Genomic DNA, 21,567 nt, shown 5'->3' on the forward strand with positions numbered 1-21,567 from the left:
CCAAATGGCTGGGTCTTCACAGGCTTTGGGCCTCCTCCACTCCACTGTCATGCCTCACTTCACTTACTTTTTCTGAAGATCACCTTTGGGAAGAAGAACCCGTCAATCTGCCATGTGGCTTTCCTATACAGAGGCCATCTGTTGCTGTCCTGAGAGTGGGAATCATTTTGGGAGTGATCACAATTTGGATCACTCCAGAATGGAACAAAATGAGCCTCTGCCACTCTCAAAAAGGTGCCCGCTTGTGGGGCAGCACCTCACACTCTCTGTATAGGAAGGCCATGAGGCAGATCGCCAGTTCTTTTTCCCAAAGGTGATCTCCAAGATCCAATATGTGATAAAGTCTTTGCTTAGTATACAGATCATCCACATATTTTTGATGCACGATAATAAAGCACTACTATAAAATATAGCAACACTTTGGAAAAAATATTTGGAGAACACCCTGATATTTATTTTAATGATAAAGGAATTGCATCCCCAGAGCAGTTTACACATTTCATATATGGGAACAGGATTACTAATAAAATAGTATGTTGTGTTATGCATTTCCATCCACTTATATGAAATTGAGAAATGTTTACCTCAGCAGGACAAGGCAATAACAGTTGTGCTTCTTGAATTGATGATGTTGTCAGGTCTATAGTAGCATTCATGAGCAAAGTTCTTCCTCCCTCAAACTTACTGAGATACAATCATATCTTGCAGCATCAAAAAATAAAGTTCTCCTTCTGTCATGTGTGTGTGTGTGTGTGTGTGTGTGTGTGTCTCACACACACACAAAATTGAGCAGAAGGTAAACCTTTCATTTCAAAATGGCTTATTAAGATTGGAGAGAATTAAGATACTCAGTACATTAAATATCATATTTGCATTTGCATAGTTTGCCTGAAGAATAATAAGTTTTATAAATGTTAATTTGCTAGAACTATTCTGGCTGAAGGATACTAGATTGCCAGACACACATAAAAAAACTAGTGATTTTTTTTACATGGATATACAATGTAATTTGAGAGATATCCTGCAGGGAACAGAATATAATTGGTTATCCAAGTCACCTTTTAAAAATTTAACTTTTTTACTCATCTGTTAAATGGCATGCTGATTTCCAGAGGCTTGCCATAATGTATACTGAGTGTTAAAAGTAAAAAGTACAATTTTCTGAGTTTATTTTTACAAAGGACTTGCCAGCTTTATTTACATGCTCATCTTTCTTTGGCTAAAATAAAAACAGTGAAACATTTTTGGTATTGTAAATGTTTAACCTGGATAATCAATATCTTTATAAAAAATCGTATGTTTCAGGGAAGGATAAGAAAATAACATTTTCACCTTTTTCCACTGGCTTTCCTTTCTTATGCAGTTCTAGAAGAGAAAAACCAGAGCATTATTTCTCCATTTGAATGCCCTTAGTTCCCTCTTGTTCCCTTGTGATTACCTGCTGCTGCTATGAAATGCAGTAGCAAAGGCAGAGGTAACAGAAATGGCCATGGAAGAAAGATAGGGAAAGGATCTGCACTTGGCTGGAAGGCTTCGTGTGACTCAGAGAGCCAGGCTGGCAGAGAAGGAGAATTATGAAGTGGATGAGGGAAGAGAGGTTGAGATGGCAGGATGAGAGGTGCGATCAGCTATGCAGTGTCCATTAGGTTTTGCAGGGCTTATTGGTGGGGACAGCAACCTTGGGAAGGACCAGTTGTGGTCTTTCACAAATTCCAGATCCTCTTAAACTGACTCTATTCTCACCCCCACAAAAGGAAAGGCAAGCTGCAAATTGGAGGGATTTCATCTCCTTGATAGTCACAATTCATGATGGATGGGAGGGGATGGTTCAGTCCATTTGTGGAATAATGAAACCCAGTGGCTTGCCAAACCTTAGGAATCTATCTCTAGGCAACGCAGAATGATTATGGAAGAGGCCTATTTCTTTTTTCTGATGGAAAAGATTAAGGTCTGGCTAGATTGCCTGGAACAAATTCCCCATTTCTCAATCGCAAGCTCACTCTGAGATGGAGGACCCTTAAGTGAAAATATATATCGTTTACAAACAGTAAATAGGCTATCTTGAATCTATAGCAATGGGGCGGTATGGATGAGGCCACAGTGTTCAAAATGTATACTACGTTACATTTTAATTTTATTTCATTTAAAAGTAAGTGCTCAAAAGTGGAAAATGCAAATTCATACATAGGTGTGTTTTTGCCCAGATCCTACCAGATTCCTTTATATGCACATCCTTCTTAGACAGCTTGGCTAAAAAAATAAATAAGTATTTTGGTCATAATAAATTTTATACATAGATAAAATTCTTATCATAACCATTTGTTTCAGGAAACAAAATTTAGAAAATAAAAAAGTGCTTACCTATTTGTATTGACTTTTCTTTCTTTTCTGGTTCTATAAAGTGAGAGAAAGACCTGACGATGATGATCCTAAATAATTCATTGTGGCCATTTTTACTTTTTTATTTTGCTAAGATCTTACCAGATTCTTTTACTTGAATATCCTTCTTTGGCAGCTTGGCTAAAATTAAATAATACAAATTTGGGATTATTATAAATTTTAAACAGGGAACTAAAAATAGGACATGGATAGCATACTCACCAATTTCTATTGGCCTTTCCTTCTTGCGTGCTTCTAGAAAACAAGAGACAACGAAATTATTTTTCTTTCTACATGTGATGGTTTATTTTCAGCAATTAATTACTTCTCTTACAAAACACTCATTAATTTTTTCTTAATTTTCAAGATGAAAAGGGCAATTTCCCAAATTTATTCTTTGTCAAGTCTTACCAGTTTTGCTTGCTTGCACAGCCTTCTTGGACAGCTTGGCTAAAATAAAAAGATTTAAATAGATTAATTATTGTAAATGCTGAAAATGGATTCTAAATATGCATAACACATCTTTCAGGTAAGGTTATTTCAGGGAAATAAGACCATGCTTACCTATTTCAATTGGCTTTTCTTTCTTGTCTGCCTCTAAAAAGTAAGAAGAAGGCCAAAAATATGAATTCTGCATTCGGGTATTCAAAATAAACAGTGCATAATTTAATACATAACAGAGAAGCAAATGATGGACTGAGGGTACTTAGAGGCAAAAAAAATAATAATTCCCCAACTGAAACTAAATTGGTATTGAAGGGACTGCTCTGACTAGATAACTCAAGTTTGGCAGAGTGTACTTTATTATCTATTCATTCAGAGATTTTCCCACTGGTGCAAAAACAGTGGTTGCCTCTCATCCTACTTTTGCTGCTGTCAGATATGACAGTAAAGCTTTCTCATAATGAGAGATTTAAGAGAAATGAGTTTTGGGGGAAGAAGAATAAGTATAAGGAAGGGTCCACACTTGGCTAGGATGTGGGAAGGAAATAGGCAAAGAAGAAATAAAAGGTGGGTCATGGAAGAGAGGTTAGGGGTAGGAGTCGTGCAGTGTCTTACCAAGACTGCCATGGAGGTAATAGATAGAAACGATAAACTTAGGGATTATTCACTAGTGTTGGTGATTTATGAGTTCAATATTCCAAACAAAGCCTACCAGCTAGACAGAAGCAAGGACAATCTTCAAACAGGAGAGATCTAGTTTTCTAGTAGCCACAGTTATAATGACATTAGATTCACAAAAACTCATGGTCAGATCATTTGATCCTATTGTGGGATAACTGAAATCCAACAGTTTGTCTCCTGAGATCACCTGGAAGAATTCCAGTCTGCCTCAACAGCAAGCAAACATGAAGCACCTCGTGTGAACACATATCTTCAAGCAACAGCAAGCAAATTATGTTGGAGCAGAGCAAGGGATGAATGTTAAGAGACCAAGACTGGACAGAAAGCACTCAATTATCCATCCTCATCATTTGATTTCTTCAAAGCAAAAACATCTCAATAGTATTTATTTATTTATTATTTATTAATTTAATTTGTATACCGCCCTTCTCCCGAGGGACTCAGGGCGGTGAACAGGGCAATACATAAAAACTAGATACAAAAATTAAAATTATTAAAACATGATTAAACAATGCCCATAAATTAATACAAATTTAAAATTAAAGTCATTTATAAAAATCCCACCCCGTCCCATCAGGCCAGGCCAGCTTGTTTAAAGAGATGGGTTTTAAGATCGCGCCGGAAGGAGCGGAGATCGGGCGCCATCCGGAGCTCAACCGGAAGATGGTTCCATAAATCCGGTGCACCCACAGAGAACGCTCTCCCCCTGGGGGCCACCAGTCGGCATTCTTTGACCGGTGGCACCCTGAGGAGGCCCTCTCTGTGGGAGCGTACTGGGCGGAGGGAAGTTGACGCCGGCTGCAGTATTGTGTTAACTGATGGGAAGTGTAAATCGCTAGATTTGTTTTTACCCAAAACTTACCAGATTCTTTTCCATGGATATTCTTCTTTAGCAGTTTGGATATATATATATATATATATATATATATATATATATATATATATATATATATATATATATATATATATATATATATATATATATATATATATATATATATATATATATATATATATATATATATATATATATATATATATATATATATATATATATATATATACATATATACATATATATATATATATATATATATATATATATATATATATATACATATATATATATATATATACATATATATATATATATACATATATATATATATATATATATATATATATATATATATATATATATATATATATATATATATATATATATATATATATACATACTGAGTTATTATAAGTGTTGGACAACTCTACCATATCATTTGCTTCAGGAAAATAAAGGAGGTACAATGACAACATACTTACCTATTTCTATTGGCTTTTCTTTCTTATGTGTTACTAGAAAATAAGAGGAAAATCAGAATATGATTTCTGCATTTCAAAGTACAAAATAAATATAATTCCATATCTTAAACATGTTAAAATCATAGAGTGAGATCTCTTTAGTGATCTGACTTAATTCCATAATTAAAAGAAAGCAGAGTTGACAAGACCCTTCTGGTCAGATAAGTTTTTTGTTAATTTTCAAGAGGGGAAGTTGAATTTCTCAGGTTTTCCCCCCTGAGGTCTTACCCGTTTGGTTTGCATACACAGCTTTCTTTTGCAGCTTGGCTAAAATGAAAAGTAACAAATATATTGATTATTATAAATGTTGAATTTGGTAATGAGTTTTTGAAACAAATCTTTCAGATAAGCGTAGGTGGGAAAATAGGAGCATGCTTACCTGTTTCTATTGGGATTTTTTTCTTATTTGCTTCTAGAAAATAAGAAGACCAGAAAATTACTTCTACATTTGGTTGTTTATAGCAAGCAGTAAGTGACATTCTACATAGAATTATATCATAGATTAAAATCCCTTCAAGTTAAGAGAGTCTTTTAATTTGACAGTTAAAATGAAGCATAGACTGAGTGAGGTCTTTTGACTACAAAACCCAAGGTGGGCAGAATGAGATTCATCATCCCATTTTGCAACTTTAATTCAGTATAATTCACTAGTTTTATGACACATTCATTTCCACAGCATGTGTTTACATAGTAATTGTCCAGAATGGAAAATGGGATTTTCTAGGCATAATTTTACATAGCACTTACCAGTTTTATTTACATGCACATCTTTCTTTGACACTTTGGCTAAAAAAAATAATCAAAAATTTTAACTATGACATAGATTGAACACAGATAATAATCAATATCCATTTAATGCCAATGTGTTTCAGAGAAGACACAATAAAGGAATGTTTACCCATTTCTCTTGGCTTTTCTTTCTTGTGGAGCTCTAGAAAGTAAGAAGAAAACCAGACAATGATGTCAACATTTGGGAGTTGGGAGGAAAAGGTTCTGCCCCTGGCACAAAGACAATGATTTGTTCCTTCTATGCTGCCAATTAAAGGAAATGGCAGCAGATGGAAGAGGAACAGAAGGACAGAAAGGAGTTATTTTATTTACCTTCTTAGTTAATTTTTTTAATTGCACATTTATTCCCATAACCTTGTGTTATGCTATACTCAATGTTCAAAGTAATGTCTACATTTGAGCTTACTCATGTCTTACTGGACCTTTTAACATGCATATCCTTCTTTGGCAGCTTGGTTAAAATAAATGCTTTTAAATATTGGTATATTATAAAGTTTGAAGAGCATATTACATCCATATGTTTCAGAGAAGCAGAGGGGAAAGAATAAGAGCATAGTTAACTGTTTCTAGAAACTCAGAGACCAGAACATTATAAAGTGTTTTATAGTTAAGTAAGACCATGTATTATAAAGAATAAAATAATAGACTGAGATCATTTATAGACAGTGAGACTTCTCAATTCACAATTAAAACAGGGATTGAACAAGTTTTTCTAACTAGATAATTCACAGTGGGCAGAATGCAGTATATTAATCATCTCTGATATTATTCCACTACATAGTCGCTTCTCTTAGTCACTTTTCTTGGTCACTTAATAAGTATGGAAAACACATTTCCATCGATTGGTCTTAATTTACAGTAAATGCTCAAAGTGAAACATGTAATTTCATGCATATGATTTTACCCAGGTCTTACCAGATTCTTTTACATGAATATCCTTCTTTGGCAGCTTGGCTAAAATAAAAAAGATTAAGCATTTTAATTATGATAAAATTTGGAACCTAGGTTACCCATATCCATGTGTTTCTGGTAAGCAAAGATTAAACACAGGTGCATACTTACCCGTTTCTGCCAACTTTCCTTTCTTGTGTGATTCTAAAAAGGAAAAGGAAGACAAGAACATAATTTCTGTATTTTAGTGTTTACTGCATCGTGTGGGATTATTCAATATATTACAAACATTTGGGGCACTGATGTGAAAAAAGAGAAGGTTACCTATGTTGCATAAGTACAGTAGTTACCTCCTCTTCCTGTTCTGCTGCTCTCAGATATAATAGTACAGTTCTCCCATGAGCAGAGATTTAAGAGAAATGGCTTTAAGGGAAGAGGACTAAGTATAAGGAAGGGTCCATACTTGGCTGAGATGTGAGAAGGATACAGGCAAAGAAGAAGGAAAAGGTTAAAAAAAGGAAGAAAGGCTCAGATCAACAGGAGGGGGAGTTCATACAGTGTCTTGCTAAAGCTGCCACGGAGGTTATAGATAGGAATAATAAATATTGATTATTAATGAGTTCAATATTTCAGATAAGGCCTACCAGCCATACAGAAGCTAGGACAACCTCCAAACAAGAGATACTAGTTTTCTAATAGCCACAGTTAAAATGACATTGGATTCACAAGAATTCATGGCCAAATGGGATGGTTTGATTCTCTTGTGCAATAACTGGAATACAGCACTTTATCAACTCTAGAGATTCCTTTGGGCAACTCAGTCATTTAGGAGGTCTGTTTTTGGTTTCTGATGAAAAATACCACATTATGACTGGATCACCTGGAAAAATTCCAGCAGCATACAAACCCTAAGCTGAAGCATCTCATGTGAGGGCATATCTTCAAGCAATGGTAAGCAAATGATCTTGAAGCAAGGTAAGGGATGAGTGCTAGGAAGCCAAGAATGGGCAGATGGCACTCTATTATCCCTCTTTGAGCTGTGATGGCGCAGTGGTTACAGGCAGTACTGCAGGCTACTTCTGCTGACTGCCAGCTGCCTGCTTTTGGCAGTTCAAGTCTCACCGGCTCAAGGTTGACACAGCCTTCCATCCTTCCCAGGTCAGTAAAATGAGGAGCCAGATTATTGGGGGCAATGTGCTGACTCTGTAAATCACTTAGAGAGGATTGTAAAGCACTGTGAAATAGTATACAAATCTAAGTGCTATTGCTATTATCCATCCTCATCATTTGATTTCTTCAATCAGGCACATTTTCAAGGCAAACTCATGTTGATAATGTTGGGTTAATTTATAGAAGGAATTGAAGGTTGTAAGTATGTGCTAGAATGGTTTTACACAGCCCTTACCAGTTTCTTTTAAGTGCACATCACTCTTTAGCAGCTTGGCTATAATAAAGGGATATAAATACTAAGTTATTATAAACATTAACAACTTGTTTATACTACATGGATATACTACATTTTACATGGATATTCTTCTTTAGCAGTATGGCTAAAGTAAAAGTATATACATACTGAGTTATTATAAATGTTGGACAACTCTACCATATCATTTGCTTCAGGGAAGTAAAGAAGATACAATAACAACATACTTACCAGTTTCTATGGGCTTTTCTTTCTTATGTGTTTCTAGGAAATAAGAGGATGATCATAATATGATTTCTGCATTTCCAAGTACAAAATAAAAGTAGGTGGTGTGCGTATAATTCCATACATTAAACAGATTAAAATCGTAGAGATTATTTTAAGTCAGCAAGTCTTTTAAATCCACATTTAAAACAACAGGTAGAAAATGAACATCTGGCCAGATAATCTCATTGGACAGAACATAGTCTCCTATCTATGCTTGATGTTTTATTTCACTTTACTTATGGAATACTAATTTCTGTAGTTTTAATTAATTTTTGAGGGTATAAAATGGAATGCTCCACATTTATGTTTTTCTCAAATCTTACCAGTTTTGTTTGCATGCACGGCCTTCTTTGGCAGCTTGGCTAAAATGAAAAGATGATTATAAATGTTGAATCTGGATAATCAGTACCTGTAATACATCTTTCAGGTAAGCATAGGTGGGATAATAAGACTATGCTTACCTGTTTCTATTGGTTTTTCTTTCTTGTCTGCTTCTAGAAAGTAAGAGGGAGACCATGATTTTGGCATTCAAATTTTCAAAATAAACAGTCTATAATTTAATACTTAATGAAGAATCAAGTTATAGACCGAGAGCACTTTCATTCCACAAACAAAACTAATCTGGGATTGAACAGATTCTGGATTCAGTTGGCAGAATGCACTTTATTGTGTTTGCTTATTTGTTTCTGCGTTTTTCTTCTTAAGGCTTATATATCTTCTAAATCACGGGTGTCAAACTCAATTGCATCACATGACGTATCGTGATGTTTTGTGATGTTTTTTGCCTTTGCAGAGCCCTGTTCTAAATCGAGAATATGACTGAACAGTTTTCATCCCTTCTTCCAGTAATAGGACTAAAATACTGTGCCTTCATGTTTTCATGATAGTGCTTCTCTGCCAGCAATTAAGGAAATATTTCTTCTAGATCCCCCACAATCTGGCTCCAATACCAAGGTTCATTGTGAGGATATCTCCTTAAGAAGGGACAAGCAGACTGTCTTAAAGCCAAAATAACAGGACTGTGTGTGGTTGAGGCCTAGGTAACCCCCACTTTGAAGAATATAATATTGTATTCATATTTTGTGCTTTATTTTACTAGGTAGTCACTTAGGATGTGTAACATCCATTTCCAGAGTCTTCTGTTAATTTATACTAAGGATTCAAAGGGAACAGTGCCATTTCTGAGATACTTTTTTACCCCAGTCTTACCAGATTCCTTTACATGCACATGTTTCTTTGGCACTTTGGCTAAAAGAAGAAGATATAAAGATTTCAGTTATTCTACGTTTTGAACATGTATAATCCATATCCATGTCCGATATCATGTTTTGCGGTTGTAAAAGAAAGAAAACATTAACACACTGACCTATTTCTATTTGCTTTGCTTTTTTGTGTGAGTCTAAGAAGTAGGAAGAAGAACAAAACATGATTCTCCATCAGAGGCTTTACAGCAAAGCGTGTCTTTATTCCATATATTACAAAGAATGAAATGATAGACCAAGATCACAGACATACAACAATTCCGCAATTCATCAATTAAAATAAAACTGGGATTGAAACGCCCTCCCTCATTCCATCTCCAATTTACAGTGACTAAGCTACCTCTTTCCATAGGATTGAAATGCAGTACATTCCTCATATACAGTATAAGACACAAAAGAAACAGACATAATCCACAATTGCCAACCTTTCTTTTGGCTAACCACAAACTACTCATCCACCCCCAAAGGCTCTCCAGAAGAGCCACTTTTTAACAACTTTCCAGAATTGCAGCAAGGTGGAGGCCAATCTCGTCTCCAGTGCCTCTGCTTAAAGGAGGGAGAGCAACAAGGCACTTTGAAAGCAATTTTCTCCATGGGTTGAAGAATGGGCAGATTCCAACTGGTGAACACTGTTCTTACAGATGCATAAATTTATTTTATTTTTTAGATTTATATTTCACATTTTCTTCCTATGGAATGCATAGTGTCCATTCCTCCCATTTCTGCCATAACGACAGCCCTATTCCCTTGACTGGACTGAAAGAAACTGCCTGAAACTCCCCCATGGTTTCTATAGCTAAATGTGCATCTCTCTGATACCAGCCCAATTCTACCATAACCATTATATTCTTTCCTTCTGCCATTTTATTTCACTGGTTATTCACTTGTCACATGTTACACTTGTCCATAGTCTTCTGTTGATTTATACAGTGTTTAAACTTTTTTTTTATCAGATCTTACCAGATTCCTGAATAAAGATATCCTTTTTGGGCTGGGATGCTGAAAAACAAAGATATTGGGTTTGCATGTATTCCAGGCAGTTCTATCAATATATTTCAGGGAAGCCAAGACAAGAGAACAAGCTCAAATTTACTAATTATACTCTTAAAAATTCCTTCCTTCTTCCCTCCCTCCCCTCTAATTTTCTAGGTTGATTTTTCCCCCCTTGTGCTTACCAGTTTCTTTCACATGCACATCCTTCTTTGATAGCTTTGCTGAAATAAAAAAGTGTAAATATTGGAATATCATAACTTTAAACATTATGGTATTTCAATGTGCTTCACTGAGGACAAGGTTAGAAAGCATGAACATCCTTGTTTATGTCTATTGGCTTTTCTTTCATATGTGTTTCTAGAAATTAAGAAAACCAAAGCATGATTTCAGCATTAGAGTAATTGTAACAAATAGTATTCTTTCTTTCCATTTCTCCCCACAACAACAACCTTGTGAGGTTGGTTGGGCTGAGACTGATCCATGGCTGAATATAGACTTGAACCTAGGTCTCCCAGTTGCCAGTTCAACCTCTTAAGCACTACATCAATCTGATTCTCATTAACCATTTTACTTCAGAACTTAAATACTGTTTCTCACCCCTTCCAGGTAGACCCAACAAGAAAATCAATTCCACACAGAGGCTAAAACTACTTTGACTAAGATTGGTTATACTGTAATACCAGAATCTTGAAAATATGATTGTCCTCCTCCTCCTCCTCCTCCTCCTCCTCCTCCTCCTCCTCCTCCTCTTCCTCCTCCCCCTCCTCCTCCTCCCCCTCCTCCTCCGTGAATTAGGGAGGCATTAGCCTGAGCCATTTCCAAATGTTATCTAGATATTCTGGACTTTAAAAAACGTTTCATCCCTTGTCACCTTGTCAATGGAGTTTGCCTACCACTATCAAGGTCATTTCCCTTACTCTCTACATTTTCCCCTATAGCACATCTATTTCCATTGTCTTATGTTAACTTATATTAAAAGCTAAAAGTAGAAAGTGCTTAGTGGAAAGGGAGATATGAATCCATGCCAATGATTCTTCAGCTTATCTTCACTTACTGACCACAAGGGGGAAGCTGGATACACATAGATAACTCAGGATTTGTTTTGCATCCCCCCTTTTATCTATCTCATTCTGCCTGATGTTTGTTTTATAGGCTTGCTAATCTGAGTTCACTTCCTTCTGCATTTGCTCCAGAAATAACAGCAGGGAATGTATTTTCTTTTACTTTTCCCCTGGTAGGCTGTAGCTAGCTCTGCCTATTCCTATCATGTAATGTTTATGAGCAACTCTTTTTTTTTCTTTTCTAGATATTAAACCTGCACAACTAGTAGTAACCCAAGTCAAGTTCCAGCTCACACAGACGTTCCACTCTTACAGAAAGTGTACTTTGCTAGATTTATTTTCATCCAGATTTTAACAGATTCTTTGATAAACTTATCTTTCTCTGAAAGCTTGGCTAAAATTATTGCTTTAGGTTATTTTAAATTTTGAACAGTACACCATGTCAGTACTACAAGGAGAGAAATTGAAAACAAAATAGAATATTTACCTATTTCTACTGTTTTTTCTTTCTTGTGTGGCTCTAGAAGTAAGAGGAAGACAAAAATATTTCTGCATTGGAATGTCCAGTGATGTCAGTGAAACTTTTAATTTGATATTCAAAAGGAAGCCTAATTCAGCAGGTTCTTCTGAATACAAAACTCAGAAGTGGTCACAATGTAGTCTTTTACCCAGGTTAGTCATTTTAATTCATTGGTTTCAGAGAACACTCATCTTCATAGAGCTATGTTAATTTATAGCAATTCTTCAAACAGAAAGGTGCAATTTTCTAGAGCTATTTTTACATGGCACTTACTAGTTTTGTTTACATGGACAGCTTTCTTTGATACTTTGGCTGAAAGAAAAAGATTCAAACATTTTGATGATGAAACAGGTTGAACACAAATGGTTAATATCCCTTTAATGCCCATATGTTTCAGAGTAGTGCAGAAGACAAAATAAGAGTTTGCTTACGCATTTCTCTTGGCTTTTCTTTCTTGTGTTGTTCTAGAAAGTAAGAGGAAAACCAGAACATGATGTCAACATTTGAGTGTTCCTATTAAATGGAAAAATTCTTCCCCTGGCACAAAGACAAGCAGTAAGCAAATAATAATAATAACAACTTTGTGTTAACTGATGGGAATTGTAAATTACTAGATCTGTTTTGATTCAGATCTTACCAGATTCTTTTACATGGATATCCTTCATCAGTAGCCTAGCTAAAATGAAAAATTAAAAGTACTGAGTTTTAATAAATGTGGCACAGCTGTAATATATTAATATATTTCACATAAGCAAAGGTGGGGCAATAATTCATGTTTACCTGTTTTTGGCTTTTCTTTTTTGTGAGATTCTAGGCAATAAGAGAAAGACCAGAATATTATTTCTCTCATCTTCATAGGGTTGTGATAATTTATTATACTTTAGCCATGGTGGTGCAGTGGTTAGGATGCAGTACTGCAAGCTAATTCTGCTGACTGTGGACTGCTGGCTGCCAGCACTTCAGCAGTTTGATTCTCACTGGCTCAAGATTGATTCAGACTTCCATCCTTACAAGGAGAGGAAAATCAGGACCTAAGTTGTTGGGGGCAATATCCTGACTCTGTAAAACACTTAGAAAGGGCTGTGAAGCACTATGAAGCAGTATATAAGTTTAAATGCTATTGCTGTTATAACAATTCTTCAAACGAAAATATGCAATTTTCTAGGTGGGGGGAAAGCCTGGGAAGCATTTCAGAAGAGACCCTCCCTCAAAAAGGCTAGGAAAACGAAGTGAGAAATACGTTCAGTCTTACAAGATTCTATTTAATGGCTAGTGATTACTGATGGGAGCACAGTACTTAGAGAATGGTATAGGTCTTCTGTTTGATCCAGGGGCTGGACTAGAAGACATCCAAGTTTCTTTCAAGCTCTATTCTATTCTAAACCATGAGTGGGCATTATTTATTTGTTTCTTTGTTTGTTGGTTGGTTGGTTGGTTGGTTGGTTGGTTTGGTCACTCTCTTTTTTCCAAGGCAACTCGTCATAATAAGTTTGTGTTAACTGATGGGAAATGCAAATTACTGGATTTGTTTTGATCCAGATCTTACCAGATTCCGTTACATGGATATCCTTCATCGGTAACTTGGCTAAAATGAAAAGTTAAAAGTACTCAGTTTTAATAACTGTTGCCCAGCTGTAATATATTAACGTTTCACATAAGCAGAAGTGTGGCAGTAATTCATGTTTACCTGTTTCTAGTGGTTTTTCTTTCTTGTGGGGTTCTAGACAATAAGAGAAAGACCTAAACATTATTTCTCTCATCTTCATAAAGTTATGGTAATGTATTAACAATTCTTCAAATGGAAAGGTGCAATTTTCTAGATATATATTTTACATGCCACTTACCAGTTTTGTTCACATGCATATCTTTCTTCGGCACTTTGGCTGAAAGAAAAAGATTCAAACATTTTAATTATGAAATAGGTTGAACACAAATGGTCAATATCCCTTTAATGCCCATATGTTCCAGAGTAGTGCAGAAGACAAAATACGAGTGTGCTTACTCATTTCTCTTGGCTTTTCTTTCTTGTGTTGTTCTAGAAAGTAAGAGGAAAACCAGAACATGATGTCAACATTTGGGTGTTCATACTAAAGGGAAAAGTTTTTCCTCTGGCACAAAGACAGTGGTTTGTTCCTTCTCCTGCTATGGTCAGGGGTCTCAGCAATGTTCTATGCCAAGTTCAAAGTTAAAGGAAGTGGCAACAGAGGGAAGAGGAACAGGATGGGGGAAAGGAGTCACCATTATAATGTATTCTATTAGTCATCATTATTTGATTATTATTTTTTTGGTCAATCTCTTTTTCCAAGGAAACTCATCATAATAAGTTTGTGTTACCTGATGGGAAGTGTAAATTACTGGATTTGTTTTGATCCAGATCTTACCAGATTCTTTTACATGGATATCCTTCATCGGTACCCTGGCTAAAATGAAAAGTTAAAAGTACTCAGTTTTATTAAATGTTGCCCAGCTGTAATATATTAATGTTTCACATAAGCAAAAGTGTGTCAGTAATTCATGTTTACCTGTTTCTAATGGTTTTTCTTTCTTGTGGGGTTCTAGACAATAAGAGAAAGATGAGAACATTATTTCTCTCATCTTCATAAAGTTGTGTTACCTTATAACATTTTTTCAAATCGAAAGGTACAAATTTCTAGATTTCATTTTTCATGGCACTTACCTGTTTTGTTTACATGCACATCTTTCTTCGGCACTTTGGCTGAAAGAAAAAGATTCAAACATTTTGATTATGAAACAGGTTGAACACAAATGGTCAATATCCCTTTAATGCCCTTATGTTCCAGAGTAGTGGAGAAGACAAAATAAGAGTGTGCTTACTCATTTCTATTGGCTTTTCTTTCTTCTGTCGTTCTAGAAAGTAAGAGAAAAACCAGAACATAATGTCAACATTTGGGTGTTCATAGGTAAAGGTAAAGGTAAAGGTTCCCCCGCACATGCGTGCTAGTTGTTTCCGACTCTAGGGGCCGGTGTTCATCTCCGTTTCAAAGCCGAAGAGCCAGCGCTTGTCCGAGGACGTCTCCGTGGTCATGTGGCCGGCATGACTAGACGCCAAAGGCGCACGGAACGCTGTTACCTTCCCACCGTCGTGGTCCCTATTTTTCTACTTGCATTTTTTACGTGCTTTAGAACTGCTAGGTTGGCAGAAGCTGGGACGAGTAACAGGCGCTCACTCTGTTACGCAGCACTCGGGATTCGACCCGCCAAACTGCCAACCTTCTGATCGACAAGCTCAGCATCCTAACCCACTGAGCCACCACGTCTGGGTGTTCATACTAAAGGGAAAAGTTCTTCCTCTGGCACAAAGACAGTGGTTTGTTCCTTCTCCTGCTATGGTCAGGGGTCTCAGAAATGTTCTATGCCAAGTTCAAAGTTAAAGGAAGTGGCAACAGAGGGAAGAGGAACAGGATGGGGGAAAGGAGTCGCCATTATAATGTATTCTATTAGTCATCATTATTTGATTATTATTTTTTTGGGTCAGTCTCTTTTTCCAAGGAAACTCATCATAATAAGTTTGTGTTAACTGATGGGAAGTGTAAATTACTGGATTTGTTTTGATCCAGATCTTACCAGATTCTTTTACATGGATATCCTTCATCGGTACCCTGGCTAAAATGAAAAGTTAAAAGTAGTCAGTTTTAATAAATGTTGCCCAGCTGTAATATATTAATGTTTCACATAAGCAAAAGTATGGCAGAAATTCATGTTTACCTGTTTCTAGTGGTTTTTCTTTCTTGTGGGGTTCTAGACAATAAGAGAAAGACCAGAACATTATTTCTCTCATCTTCATAAAGTTGTGTTACCTTATAACAATTTTTCAAATGGAAAGGTGCAAATTTCTAGATTTAATTTTTCATGGCACTTACCAGTTTTGTTTACATGCACATCTTTCTTTGGCAATTTGGCTGAAAGAAAAAGATTCAAACATTTTGATTATGAAACAGGTTGAACACAAATGGTCAATATCCCTTTAATGCCCTTATGTTCCAGAGTAGTGGAGAAGACAAAATAAGAGTTTGCTTACCAATTTCTCTTGGCTTTTCTTTCTTGCGTTGTCCTAGAAAGTAAGAGGAGAACCAGAACATGATGTCAACATTTGGGTGTTCGTATCAAAGAAAAAAGTTCTTCTCCTGGCACAAAGACAGTGGTTTGTTCCTTCTCCTTCTGCTGTGGTCAGGGGTCGCAGCAATGTTCTATTCCAAATTCAAAGTTAAAGGAAGTGGCAGCAGAGGGAAGAGGAACAAGATGGGGGAAAGGAGTCACCGTTGGTTGGGGGCTTCTAATGGGAACAGAATCTGGCAGGCAGTGGAGGACTACTTCATGGACAAGGACAGTGGGTAGCGACAGCTGTGTAAGAAATGGTCCTGAAATAAGCAATGTCAGCTAAAGCTGTGAGGAAATTACTCTGATGATATATGGAAAGACCTTGGGAGACAGGAGCAAGACCTGACATCTAGTCAGTGGTCTGATAAAAGGCAGCCTAGTCTGACTGTGAGGGAAAGCCTGAGAAGTATTTCAGAAGTTGTCCTCCCTCTAAAAGACTAGGAAAAGGAAGTGAGAAATACTTTCAGCCTTCCAAGATTCTGTTTAAAGGCTAATGATTACTAATGGGAGTAGTGTACTTAGAGAGCACTCAGTATTGGTTCAGTAGAGCAACCCAGATTGTTGGGGGCAATTAAGCTGACTTTGTAATAATGCCGCTTGGGGTGTGTGTGAAAGCCCTAATAAGCAGGCATATACATAGAATGAAGGCTACTGCTAAGCTTGTAAGCCGCCCTGAGTCTTAGGAGAAGGGCGGGATATAAATGGAATTAAAATAAAAAATAAAAAAATAAAAAAAACTCTCCCTAAAAAGAAAGGATAACTTTAAGTGTGAAAGTTCCAATATCTCTGATTGTTCTTATGGAGGGCATTCATAACCAGTTGAGATGGTCCTTCTATAGGTCTAGAGCTCAGAATGCTAGCAACATTAAAGATTTCTTCTCCAGGCAACACAAAATAGACATGGAGGAGGTATTTCTCTGCTCCGTCATCGAAAATACATTTTCTAGTAGGATAAGCTGGAGTAGCTTTAACTGGCCTCTGGAGCAAGCCAATCTTGAGAAAGAGCATCTCATAAGAGGATATATCTTCAACAAGCAGTAAGCAAATGATAAAGGAGCCAGGGCAAAGATGAGCCCTAGGAAACCAAGAATAGGCAGAAGACCCTATATTTTTCATCATTATGAATATTTTTGCTGGGGTCAGTCTCTTTTTCAAGGCAACTTGTCATAATAAGTTTGTTTTAACTGATGGGAACTGTAAATTGCTAGATTTGTTTTGATTCAGATCTTACCAGATTCTTTTACATGGATATCCTTCATCAGTACCCTGGCTAAAATGAAAAGTTAAAAATAATGAGTTTTAATAAATGTGGCACAGCTGTAATATATTAATATAATTCACATAAGCAAAGGTGTGGCAATAATTCATGTTTACCTGTTTTCAATGGCTCTTCTTTCTTGTAGGATTCTAGACAATAACAGAAAGACCAGAATATTATTTCTCTCATCTTCACAGAGTTGTGATAATTTATTATATTGTATCCTTGGTGATGAGTAGTTAGGATACAGTACTGCAGGCTAATTCTGCTGACTGCAGATTGCTGGCTGCCAGCACTTCAGCAGTTCGATTCTCACTGACTCAAGGTTGACTCAGACTTCCATTCTTTCAAGGTCAGTAAAATGAGGACCCAGATTGTTGGGGGCAATATGCTGACTCTGTAAACTGCTTAGAGAGGGCTGTAAAGCACTGTGAAGTGGTATATAAGTCTACGTGCTATTGCTATTATAAAAATTCGTCAAATGGAAAGATGCAATTTTCTAGAATTTTTTTTACATGGCACTTACCAGTTTTGTTTACATGCCCATCTTTCTTTGGCACTTTGGCTAAAAGAAAAAGATTCAAACGCTTTGATTATGAAATAGGTTGAACACAAATGATCAACATCCCTTTAATGCCAATATGTTCCAGAGTAGTGCAGACGACAAAATAAGAGCGTGCTTACCCATTTCTCTTAGCTTTTCTTTCTTGTGTTGTCCTAGAAAGTAAGAGGAGAACCAGAACATGATGTCACCATTTGGGTGTTCGTACTAAAGAGAAAAGTGATTTGTTCCTTTTCCTTTTCCTTTTCAAAGTTAAAGGAAGTGGCAGCAGAGGATAAGGATGGGGAAAAGAAGATGCTCTTGGTTGGGGGCTTCTAATGGGAAACAGAATCAGGCAGGCAAAGGAGGACTATTTCATGGACAAGGACAGTGGGTAGCGACAGCTATAGTAAGAGGTGGTCCTAGAATAAGCAATGTCTGCTAAAGCTGTGAGGAGATTACATGTGATGATAAGTGGAAATGATCTTGGGAGACAGGAGCAAGACCTGAAACCTAGTCAGTGGTCTGATAAAAGGCAGCCTAGTCTGCGCATGTGGGGAAGAAGCATTTCAGAAGGGACCCTCCCTCTAAAACTCTAGGAAAAAGAATTGAGAAATACTTTCAGTCTCACAAGATTCTATTTGATGTCTAGGGATTACTCATGGGAGAACTGTAGTTGGAGAATATTCAGTTTTGGTTTTCAGTATTAAATAGACCAATTATCCCTAAAAAGAAAGGATAAACCTTAAACGTGAAAGGTAAATATCTCTGATTGTCAAAATTAAATTAACTATGGAGGGCATTTATAACCAATTAACATGGTCCTTCTCTAGGCTTAGAGCCCAAAATGCTGGTAACACTAAAAATTGCTTCTTTGGGCAATACAGAATAGACATGGAGAAGGTCTGTCTCTGTTTTCTCGTAGAAAATAGCATTTTCTTGTTGGAAAGCTGGAGTTGCTTCAACCAGCCTCTCCAGCAAGCCAGCCCAGAGAAAGAGGAACTCACGTGAGGATATATCTTCAACAAGTGATAAGTAAATGATCTAGGAGGCAGGGCAAGAGATGAGATCTAGGAAACCATGAATGGGCAGAAAGCACTCTATTATTCATCATTATTTGATATATATATTTTTGGTCACTCTTATTTCAAGGCACCTCGCAATAATAAGTTTGTGTTAACTGATAGGAAGTGTAAATTGCTAGATTTGTTTTGATCCAGATCTTACCAGATTCTTTTACATGGATATCCTTCATCGGTAACTTGGCTAAAATGAAAAGTTAAAAGTAGTGAGTTTTAATAAATGTTGCCCAGCTGTAATATATTAACGTTTCACATAAGCAAAAGTGTGGCAGTAATTCATGTTTACCTGTTTCTAACGGTTTCTCTTTCTTGTGGGGTTCTAGACAATAAGAGAAAGACCAGAACATTATTTCTCTCATCTTCATAAAGTTGTGTTAATGTATAACAATTTGTCAAAATGGAAAAGTGCAATTTTCTAGATATATTTTTTCATGGCACTTACCAGTTTTGTTTATATGCACAACTTTCTTTGTCACTTTGGCTGAAAGAAAAAGATTTAAACATTTTGATTATGACATAGATTGAAAACAAATGGTCAATATCTCTTTAATGGCCATATGTTCAGAGTAGTGCAGAAGACAAAATAAGACCGTGCTTACCCACTTCTCTTGGCTTTTCTTTCTTGGGTTGTTCTAGAAAGTAAGAGGAAAACCAGAACATGATGTGAACATTTGGGTGTTCATACTAAAGGGAACAGTTTTTCCTCTGGCACAAAGACCGTGGTTTGTTCCTTCTCCTGCTATGGTCAGGGGTCTCAGCAATGTTCTATGCCAAGTTCAAAGTTAAAGGAAGTGGCAGCAGAGGGAAGAGGAACAGGATGGGGGAAAGGAGTCACCCTTAGTTGGGGGCTTGTAATGGGGAACGGAACCAGGCAGGCAGAGGAGGACTACTTCATGGACAAGGACAGTGGGTAGCGACAGCTATAGTAAGACGTGGTCCTGGAATAAGTAAGGTCTGCTAAAGCTAGGAGGAGATTACTGTGATGATATGTTTAAATGACCTTGGGAGACAGGAGCAAGACCAGAAACCTAATCAGTGGTCTGATAAAAGGCAGCTTAGTCTGCCCATGGGGGAAAAGACTGGGAAACATTTCAGAAGGGATCCTCCCTCAAAAGAACTAAAAAGAGGAGGGGAGAAATACTTTCAGTCCAACAAGATTCTATTTAAGGGCCAATGATTACTGATGGGAGAATTGTAGTTAGAGAATGGTATAGGGTCTCTTGTCTGACCAGGTGGCTGGACTAGAAGACCTCCAAGGTCCCTTCAAGCTCTATTTTATTCTTTTATTCTAACACTCAGTTTTGGTTTTCGGTTTTGGGTAGACCAACTTTTCCTAAAAAGAAAGGGTAAACTTTAAGTGTGAAAGTTCTAATATCTCTGTCAAAATTAAATTATCTATGGAGAGCATTTATAACCAATTGAGATGGTCCTTTTATAGGTTTAGAGCCCAGAAAGCTGGCAATACTAAAGATTCATTCTTCAGGCAACACAGAATAGACATGAAGAAGGTCTGACTCTGTTATCTCATAGAACATACCATTTTCTAGTTGGATAAGCTGGAATAGCTTCATTCGGTCTTTTCAGCAAGCCAACCCTTATATACAAGGATATATCTTCAACAAGAGATAAGCAAATGATCTAGGAGGCAGGGCAAGAGATGAGCCCTAGGAAACCATGAGTGGGCAAAAGGCACTCTATTATTCATCATTATTTAATTTTTTTGGTTGGCCTCTTTTTCATGGCAACCATAATTATAATAATTTTATGTTAACTGATGGGAAGTGTAAATTGCTAAATTTGTTTTGATCCAAATCTTATCGGATTCTTTTATATGGATATCCTTTGTTGGCAGCTTGGCTAAAATGAAAATTACTGAGTTTTAATAAATGTTGCACAGTTGTACTATATTAATAGGTTCCGCATAAACAAAGATGGGGCAGTAATTCATGCTTACCTGTTTCTAATGGCTTTTCTTTCTTGTGGGGTTCTAGACAATAAGAGAAAGACCTAAACATTATTTCTGTATTTGGTTGTTCCTAAAAACAATGGGTGATTCCCTATATTATACAGAATTGTCAGGCACAAGAAATCAGGAAGCAAGATGGTTCAAAGGATAACAGATTTGTTGCATGCTTACACTTTGTGCAAAAGTGACTGCTAATGGTCAAAGCAAATTGACAGTAGATAAGAGTCAACGGAATTCAAAGTGGGCTGAACTTAGATCTCTTATGGACATGAAGGGACTTGAGACTGATGATGTGTTGACACCCACTTACCCCTCATGCTCAGCCTGGTTTTCTCCTACAGAATTAAATGATAGATTGAAGACATTTAAAGTCACTCTTTTAATCTGACTGTTAAAACTCAATTGGGATTGAATGGACTGTTCTTACTAGATAACTCACAGTTGGTAGAATGTACTTTACGATTTATTCATAGTTTTTTTTTCTTGGCAGTTTTGTGTCACCTACAAAAGTCAAATTACTGAGATTGTCTCT

The 21,567-nt window shown here is 36.6% G+C and overlaps 1 protein-coding gene across 31 annotated transcripts in view; it reads right to left on the bottom strand.

The window, feature by feature from the left end:
- TRDN (triadin) overlaps positions 1-21,567 on the bottom strand; it is a 232,431-nt gene that overhangs the window by 50,077 nt on the left and 160,787 nt on the right. For 5 of the 31 annotated variants that reach the window (XM_081313558.1, XM_081313557.1, XM_081313551.1 and 2 more), the window contains 39 exons: positions 21,024-21,056; positions 19,669-19,701; positions 19,512-19,550; positions 19,356-19,388; positions 19,215-19,253; positions 18,131-18,163; positions 17,973-18,011; positions 17,563-17,595; positions 17,420-17,458; positions 16,109-16,141; positions 15,951-15,989; positions 15,796-15,828; positions 15,655-15,693; positions 14,905-14,937; positions 14,747-14,785; positions 14,592-14,624; positions 14,451-14,489; positions 14,072-14,104; positions 13,914-13,952; positions 13,757-13,789; positions 13,616-13,654; positions 12,850-12,879; positions 12,707-12,745; positions 12,501-12,533; positions 12,343-12,381; positions 12,037-12,069; positions 10,671-10,709; positions 10,456-10,494; positions 9,600-9,632; positions 9,443-9,481; positions 8,695-8,727; positions 8,557-8,595; positions 8,198-8,230; positions 7,949-7,987; positions 6,715-6,747; positions 6,568-6,606; positions 2,362-2,394; positions 2,212-2,250; positions 1,333-1,365 (listed from right to left, as the gene is read on the bottom strand). In XM_081313558.1, the coding sequence (XP_081169684.1) occupies positions 1,333-1,365; positions 2,212-2,250; positions 2,362-2,394; positions 6,568-6,606; positions 6,715-6,747; positions 7,949-7,987; positions 8,198-8,230; positions 8,557-8,595; positions 8,695-8,727; positions 9,443-9,481; positions 9,600-9,632; positions 10,456-10,494; positions 10,671-10,709; positions 12,037-12,069; positions 12,343-12,381; positions 12,501-12,533; positions 12,707-12,745; positions 12,850-12,879; positions 13,616-13,654; positions 13,757-13,789; positions 13,914-13,952; positions 14,072-14,104; positions 14,451-14,489; positions 14,592-14,624; positions 14,747-14,785; positions 14,905-14,937; positions 15,655-15,693; positions 15,796-15,828; positions 15,951-15,989; positions 16,109-16,141; positions 17,420-17,458; positions 17,563-17,595; positions 17,973-18,011; positions 18,131-18,163; positions 19,215-19,253; positions 19,356-19,388; positions 19,512-19,550; positions 19,669-19,701; positions 21,024-21,056 (1,398 nt within the window). Of the gene's footprint in view, positions 1-1,332; positions 1,366-2,211; positions 2,251-2,361; positions 2,395-4,758; positions 4,858-5,091; positions 5,131-5,242; positions 5,276-5,610; positions 5,650-5,761; positions 5,795-6,567; positions 6,607-6,714; positions 6,748-7,948; positions 7,988-8,197; positions 8,231-8,556; positions 8,596-8,694; positions 8,728-9,442; positions 9,482-9,599; positions 9,633-10,455; positions 10,495-10,670; positions 10,710-12,036; positions 12,070-12,342; positions 12,382-12,500; positions 12,534-12,706; positions 12,746-12,849; positions 12,880-13,615; positions 13,655-13,756; positions 13,790-13,913; positions 13,953-14,071; positions 14,105-14,450; positions 14,490-14,591; positions 14,625-14,746; positions 14,786-14,904; positions 14,938-15,654; positions 15,694-15,795; positions 15,829-15,950; positions 15,990-16,108; positions 16,142-17,419; positions 17,459-17,562; positions 17,596-17,972; positions 18,012-18,130; positions 18,164-19,214; positions 19,254-19,355; positions 19,389-19,511; positions 19,551-19,668; positions 19,702-21,023; positions 21,057-21,567 lie in introns of those variants that run through there. The other 26 variants (XM_081313552.1, XM_081313555.1, XM_081313556.1 and 23 more) reach the window with 26 other exon arrangements.

The sequence above is a fragment of the Vipera berus genome (genome assembly GCF_964194415.1).
Source record: "Vipera berus genome assembly, chromosome: 1".
Lineage (NCBI taxonomy): Eukaryota > Metazoa > Chordata > Lepidosauria > Squamata > Viperidae > Vipera > Vipera berus.